The sequence below is a fragment of the Branchiostoma floridae genome, chromosome 16 (genome assembly GCF_000003815.2).
Source record: "Branchiostoma floridae strain S238N-H82 chromosome 16, Bfl_VNyyK, whole genome shotgun sequence".
NCBI classification, from domain to species: Eukaryota; Metazoa; Chordata; class Leptocardii; order Amphioxiformes; family Branchiostomatidae; genus Branchiostoma; species Branchiostoma floridae.
In genome coordinates this window covers 18973352-18981599 of record NC_049994.1, presented here as the reverse complement: position 1 = coordinate 18981599, position 8248 = coordinate 18973352, and the positions used below count along the sequence as shown (strand labels likewise).

At 40.2% G+C, this 8248-nt stretch overlaps 1 protein-coding gene across 1 annotated transcript in view; it reads left to right on the top strand.

Annotated features, from left to right (window-relative positions):
• The window catches only part of LOC118403067 (fibropellin-1-like), a 4181-nt gene extending 940 nt beyond the window's left edge, over positions 1-3241 (top strand). The window contains exons 3-6 of the mRNA XM_035801504.1: positions 649-768; positions 894-1007; positions 1408-1485; positions 1974-3241. Of these exons, the coding sequence (XP_035657397.1) occupies positions 649-768; positions 894-1007; positions 1408-1485; positions 1974-2083 (422 nt within the window). The 3' untranslated portion in view covers positions 2084-3241. The remainder of the gene's footprint in view (positions 1-648; positions 769-893; positions 1008-1407; positions 1486-1973) is intronic.
• The last annotated feature ends 5007 nt before the right edge of the window (positions 3242-8248 follow it).

Here is an 8248-nt window from a genome sequence, read left to right as displayed (position 1 = left end):
ACTCCTCTGGCCGGCTTACTCCTCTATTTGTTCCATTTCTACGTTTTTCCAGTGACCCGGAGTCTGGTAGAGACTAGCAGTGTACGTGGGTCCAGTGGTAAGTGACCCTTCATTTGGACAGGACATTTAACTGTGGTCCACTGTTCATTGTACCTGTCGGAAAGAGCTAGGGGAATTTCCCTGGTACAATAAACATGTAAATACTGTACATAGTCTATCTGTCTTCTCTGTCACAACCAGTGGAAGAACCATCATCATTTGTTAGTTTCTGAAACAGTACAACTGCGTCTACCTACGTTTGGTAGCGTTTGTTTTTTTCGGATGGACAACATAACTCGAGATGACCTTGATGAATTTTCTTGATATATATTTGGTGAGGGTATACATGTACGTAGGTTTGATGAGAGCTCTAAATGAGTAGATGTTGGGCCCCCTAGCGATTTGTTAGGTACTGCAGTGGAACCTCCGGTTTTGATATGTCGTGTTCTGGATATGCCATTGTTGTGATTTTTGAGTGGTAGATAGCCCTTGGGGCAGAAAGTAAGTTGCCATGAGGAAGGTGATAGACGGTCCCCGAAATATCGGTGGAAATACAACGGATGTGTAAAAATAGTCTCCACAACAGCATTATTTTCTCTACAATGCCAGAACTCAAACCGTGTGAGCCAAACGTGTGTCAGAACGGCGGAAACTGCACCTCCTGTTTCGGCGGCTCCACCACCTTCTGTGACTGTCTGGAGGGGTTCGAAGGAAAACTCTGTGAAATCAGTAAGTTATTACATTACCAATCATTTTATTTACCAAAGGCAATGTTATTCTGGTCGTTAGAAGGAGTAGAAATTTCAAACTAGAAAAAATTTAATGCAGCATTTGACTACCATTACCTTACGCAGACACAGACGAGTGCCTGTCCAGCCCCTGTCAGCACGGCGGAACCTGCCAGGATCAGGTCAACTCTTACAGATGCCGATGTCCAACCGGGTACAGTGGAGACAACTGTGAAACTGGTAAATATGTGCTAGTTTGTGTCCTTAGTATTAATGTACATAACCGGCACCTTGAAAGGTCATCTGTTTCTGCAAAGTCATTCTGAATTACTGTAATTTCTGTCAAAACATAGTTGGTCTGTGTCCTTTTTCATTTTATATGCATATAACATTTATATGTAGGTGCATAACATTGCAAGAAAGGTCATGGGTTATACTTAATCTTAAGACAAAACTTCACGCAGGTCCTTATAATTATCTCTGCAAAGACTACAGGTTTGGTGTCGAAAAATTGCGAGTCTTTTAGACTAGCGTTGTGGTAAATTTAAGGCTTCTTTGTGATGTACATTATGTGATGTATAGTTTTCAAATAACATAGAAAAGTGTGCTGATTCAGAAATGGCGATTTTTTCTGCATCAGAAATAGACTGGTGTGCCATGGTGACCTGTCCGTTCGACTGGACCTGTCAGAATCTCATCACCCACTTCAGCTGCCTGGGTAAGTACAGCACATAAGGACAGGCTCTTCAGAGTCCTTGTGAGTCCCTACCTCATAGTACATACCTACCCAGAAGGGAATGGGTGGACCTGAACAGAGCCAGGTGCGGAGTAGGTAGGACTAGAGACAACCTACTGAAATGGGGACGGGTGAACTCAGCTGAGTGTCGTTGCCACCACCCTACCCAAACCCCAAAAAATCCAAATAGGACCTGCTAAAGGCGAATGAGAAGGCTGTGGCATGGCTGCAGTACTAGCACGGAACAATATGATGACTATTAACACTGGCACAAGAACAGCTTAAACACGAACGGCGCTGTTAAAGGAACAGCATTGCATAAGAAGAACGCTATCTTCAGCTACCAGGTAAATGGCAATGTATGAAGAACACCATGCTTAACTACTTAAATGGCACAGCCCAAAGTACTTTGTAGTTTAAGTTGTACTTATGTATGCGTGTGTGGTAACTGTATGTCTGTCTCGTTCCAGCACCAATTGTCCGCATGTTGGAGCCATACAAGTGCAGCAGCGCCTCCTGCCCTGGTGACATGTACTGCAGGGAGGACAGTGAAGCCTCCTTCTCGTGTTGGGCCAACTAACCAGCCGGATTCAGACTGGATCTGTGTTCAGTGAAACTTCGACGCCCACATAAAATTAGCCTAAAATGTTGTACTGCAATCAAAATATTCTTAGTGTGTATAGCAGATCTAAGAATTTTTCCAGTGAATATAAATTTTAGACGTTTCATTAGCATACAACATGTATTGATAAAACATATAGAGGGAGTTTCCCCTATAAAAGCCCCAACAAATTTGGCTAGTGTAAACTATCTGGCCTCAGACTCTCTCATTTGCAGTCATACCAATTTGCATTGATGCATTCTCTCTCTCTCTCTCATGAAAGACAAAACAGCACAGATCTTTTGCCATAAGATTTATTCTGTATCAACAACAAAAATGTGCAGATATATGACAACAGCCCGGCTGTGATTCCCCTAAATGCTACTCTACTAAATCATAACATAAAACATAACATATGCACTTATATCAGTGGTAAAGCTTCCTTAAGCAATAATTAATGCAAACATTTGGTAATTCTTATAACAGCCTTAGCATGTAGCCTGGTGTGTATCCTAGCTGCATATGCTTTGGTTTGCTCCATCCAATCCATAGACCGTTTTCAATCACTAAACTCCTTATCAATGACTGCTTTGTAATCTACAAGCAGATCCACGGTGGCGTAATTAGTATCAAACCCTCCGGTGCCCATTTGACTCCCTTTGGACGGCTATACTCCTAGGCCAGCTTTGATACTATCTTCTGGCACCGTAGGATCTGCTTGGAGATTAACTGCTTTGTTGGTTTCCTTGATACCCTAAATTGCACACAGGTTTCAGTGTTGAATCAGCTGAGGTTATGACTTCCAGTATTCTTCTGTGACCTTGACACACTCAATAAATCAAGGTTATTTGCGATGGCAAGATAGTCTTTCCATGTCCCAAAATGCAAATAACTGCGTCTGCTTCATTGTTGGTGTCCCTTTAGATATGAGGCCATGAAAACGGTCTATTAGAAAGAACACAAGCTGAACAAAGATGACTCTCAGATTGGCAGCATTCCTACGTAGTTTGAAACAGTACAAGCACTCTAAAATTCCTATATCCAACATTTCCTTATGGAAAACTCTCTTCAGCTCCATTCAAAAGCATCTTCATCTCATAATAAAACCATTTATGGCAAAGCAGCTCCAAGACTTAACATCTTGTACTCACTTTATTCTGTAGAGCAAAAAACTTTGTGCAGCGTTCGAGTGACGGTCGTTAAATTATAGCTATAAGCAAAAATATAGCAATCTCCAGCTAAATATAGATATACTATATAGGCATAACATTTAAATAACATTGCAATATAACTACCTACATGCACATTAAACACAGTCATACATATATAGAACTGCACTTACTACTTCCACAAGAATGGGTGAGACCTTACAATGTGCATCTCCAAAGAAGCCCTAACTACTGCATTCCATGCAAATGAAGAATACTTTAAAACATCAAAAGCAGATAAAAATAAGTACATGCGTGCACCTATAGCACTAAGGCAGCAGTGATGGCATTATCAGAGAAAGCTGATATCTTAAATTGAAGACATATCTAGGCAATACACAGTATTGGTGTATACACATACATATTCTTTAAATTTAGTAGCCATGTTTCTTTCTAATGCTAAAAACGATATATTACCATGGAAACAACATTAACTGTCTCAGCTCTTGGGTAACTTGATAACTTTTTCATTCAGACAAACTTGGCTAAGTTTGTGACATTCTCAACGTGATTGTCGCATTCATAAATTTAAAAAATGTAGCAAAGCCATCAAAGCTCCAGCCTGGGTCCTCAGTTCACAGTTAGAATCAAATATTTCCACTTGGTATTCCTATTGGGGGAGGGGGGCTCAAGGTCACAACTTACACTTAAGGTCATTGCACAATGGTAGAGTCAGTTTCATGTTTCACAACATTTCAAAGTTAAGGTGCAACAAAGCTCCTTTAACTTAAGTTACCCTGAACCTACAAGACAAGACAAGGGTAAGGTAGGAGCTATGGCTTCAAGGTCATTTCAAGGTGACTAATTCCAGAGGGCAAGATGAGGCAGATCTAAGGAAAACATACATGTAAACACTTAGTATATTACATGATGTGTGTAACATTAAATTCAACAGTGTCCAACTTAAAGATTAAGTACCTTTTACAACAATAGATCCAATCACAATGTAACACCATATAAATTCCCATCTTAATATTTCATTAATTTTAGTAGATGGTAAATAGGGTAAAATACAAGACATATTCCACATGGTACAGTTATGGAAAGTTCACATGTTCGAATCGAGCACTGTTACTCTAAACTACTGTTCGGACAAAAGAGCGAGTGTTTGTTTTTGCGTTTTTCATCTCACTCACTCACTCACTCACTATAAACTCGTAAGAAATATCATAAGCACCGATGCATTTCACTTTATGTCCACATAACGATAAAACTTCTGAGAAGCAGTCTCTTTTGTCCAAGAGCTCAAGATCCTAACAAAAGACAGCTCTGCTGGAATTTGTTAACTTTGAACAATTTTCATCTCCAAGCAGATTTTGCGGGTCAAAATCATGATGTTTTCTATACTCCGTTTCAGTTAGGGAGGCGTTTTGTAAGGGAAACAGACAGCTAAGAAACGTCAGAAGTTTGAACCCAAACATCCTCTTGGAGATCAAAGAAATTCCCGTTGGGCAAGTTGGAATAGTGTTGGTGAATTCCTGTGTTAAAATGAGCACTTTGCAATATTAAACCTTAACATAAGCTCTTGAAACACATTGTCAAGCAAGACTTAGTGGTCTTTACTATACACGAAGTAAACTCGAAGGTCTGCTATGGAACAGATTACCTAGAAAAGACAAAGTAAATATTCTACGCTAAAGACACCAAGTGTTCAGGGAGACCCTTAGCAGGTCACAGGTTAAACTTTGCCACGTGAAACAGGCAATACAACATCACAGTCACCAGCTCAATTACACAAAGTCTATCACAACCGTCTTAATAAGTTTTCTTCCGTCCAAGAATCTTAAGTAAAAAGGTCTGTTGCAACCATCTTAAGTTTCCTTCCTTCAATCCAAGAACCTTAAGTAAAAAGTCTATCGCAACCATCTTAAGTTTCCTTCAATCCTCAGAATTTAAAGTAAGAAGTCTATTGCAAGTCGCAGCCATCTTAAGTTTCCTTCAATCAAAGAATCTTAAGTAAAAAGTCTATCGCAACCATCTTAAGTTAGAGCCACTCCAAGATTTCAAAGTAGAAAGTCTTCCAAGTGTCCTCAGTTAAAAATTTCCACAAACACACACGCCAACCGAGACGGGAGGCACCACAAACATCCTGGCTACCTGACCAACTGACGAGGTCATGTGACTGGTGACTTGAATACTGAGGACAACTGCAGTATAGTCAAGAATTTTGTGTGATAATAACATTCTAACGTTCTGAGTCAAAGCAACAAGGGTCCTCTATAATGCTTTGATCTGAGTCTGAAGAAATATGTATTTTTGTGGTACCTATAATCATGGTAAAGGCATTACTAGTGGTGACACTGACACAAATTTGTTCAATGCTCGTTATAACTATAAGCTCCCAGCTGACACAGTGAAAATAAAAACATAAAATACTACTATCTATCATATACTGTAGTACGCTTGTTTTACATTGTCATTCTGGGCAAAAGACCCACTCTACTCAGCAAGGCCCTTACTACTTCAGTCTATTTACTTTGCTAATTTATTCATCAAGTTCATTTTAAAAAAGTTTCTGCCTAAATCATGTGCAACATTTACATGTATTTGCCTGTTTCTATGAAGCAATGGTTTAAAATGATCGTAAGTTTCAGATTCTTCATTATTAGTCCAACAACAGATCCGATAGGAAAATGACGCTCAAGTCATTTATAACCTGCATTAGCATGATTGCAGCACCTGCATGTAGCCATTCTAACTATGCTGAAAAAGATTAAAAATTGTCTTGCTTGCAGACTCTGAAACACAGGACTGTCTCCAGCTTAAGTTTTTCCTGTCCCACTTATTGTTTGGGAGTTTATGCTGTTAATTCTCTTTGTTAAATCTGTTATTACAAGTTTACGATAATACATCAATCTCAAGTGAAAGTTCAGATTTTTTGTAGGGAAAGTATTGTCTGTCCGAGAAAGCAACAAAGACCTCTGTCCTGGGACAGAGTGACAGGTCCTGGTGACAGCCCTGGTGTATCAATTGATAGGAGAGGACCACAGAACTGGCCTTCTGAGTAAACTGTTATATAAAGAGCTGTACTGGCATGACATTGCTTGCAGGACGAGAATTCTGTCTGTAGTTGCAGAAGTTGTAGACGCCATACCAAAAGCGTCCTGTTAAGTAGTTGTTTTCTTTGCTGCAGCCTGAACTAAATCTTCCTGTTGTTGTTGTTGTTTATGTTTGTTGTTGTTGTTTGTTGCTAAAGCTCAGATCTGTAGCTGGACACGGATGAAGATCTGGACAGGGAGCCCACGTCCTGTTTCAACTCAAACCTGCAAACAAGGAAAAAAACATTTTATCTGTATCACATCTTTAATGTTTTCAAGATATTATTATTAACCCTTAAGCTGCCAGAGATTCAGCCCAGTACATGCTCTCAGGAGCAGGGTTTGACCCCTGACCTACGAACTGAAACCTGCCAACAAGGCAGACACTCGCAACTTCTAGGTTACAGTAAACCGTTGCTACACTCAATGCCGTTTTGTACCGGGTGAATACACTATACTGCTAAGAACCGGGCACAACACAGGGCATATATACCGGATAGGGGTGGGTGCCCGTACAGAAAATTGAGGTCCAGGTACGGTTCAGATCCAGAGGATCAGGTCCTGGTCTAGACCTGAACCTGATTGTATGTGAAAACTTGACTGTGTGAATGGGCAATAGTAAAAACAATAGTCAATTTCTGTTTGATGGAGTATCAGACTGTTTATTTTCTAATTGCTCTTACCAACATCTGGTCCACTGATTTTTTCAGGTCCCAATTTTCCGGGCTGGTCCAACAAGAAAAACGGTTTTGTACCGGTACGATGGACTGAGTCAGTTCAGTTCAGTTCAGTTCATCCTCATATGAGGTGCCATTAACATGTACCAGTACCCACCCCTAAATAATACTGGATATTCCCTGAAGTGGCAGCTTAAGGGGCAGCTTAAGGGTTCAGTTTGAACAACATAACCATTCGACAGGCTGTGCCACCCAATACACCAGCCCAGTGCCACAACATGAATTGAGCACTTCGTTAACAAAGCTGCAGCATTTCTTGAAGAAACCTGAAAGTGATAAGTTCTCCTTTCAAGCATTGTTCAACATGTACGTTTAAAGCTTTTTTTTCTATTTCAAGTAGTTAGTGGTGCTTCAAATGGCTTCACCACAGCTCGCATGTTTAGCCAAGCACACCAGGCCACCACTTCTCTTCTTAATAAGTGTGCTGGGTTCTTTAACATGCAAAGATTTCACACCACAAGCTGCCTCATACACGATCAGCCAGCTTAGTGCCACCATCCCAAACAAAGCTGTGGAATCCTTGAAGAGGTTAATAAGTCATGTATGAATACAGTTACAGTAGAAGCCAGTTAATTGCACAACGGATCAACGCACACTTCTGTTACCTGCACGGAATCCCAAATCAGTGTATTCCAGCTACATAACTTTCCATTATTGCACCAGCCCGATCAATTGCACGAAATTGTCTGGAAAATAGGCCGTGCAATTAAGCGGCTTCTACTGTTTTACAAATTTTCCTCCAACAGTGACAGCTTTTAAAGCAAGGTGCAATTGCCTCGTTTCGATACGTCACCTCTTGTTCACGGAGACTGACCTGTCTCGCGAGACAGCACAAGACTAGGTCAAGCTTGCATAGAAAATTTGGAAGTATGCATATATATATATATATACCTTGCCTTTAAAAATTGTCACCGTTGGAGGAAAATTTGTGGTAAAAGCTGTGAAAAAATCAAATGAAGCCCAGGGCACCTTAAGACAGCAGCATTAAGAAAACTTAAGTTAATTTACTAGTGAAGATCTTGACGAGGCACTTATGTCTTCTTTCAACTCAAACCTGGAAGAGGGGAAAGGGTTTCCTTTAGAATCAGATGTTATTTGAACTGATGAAACCCTTAAACTCAATTTACAAGCTAGGTTACAATGTTATTATTTGACTGGCGT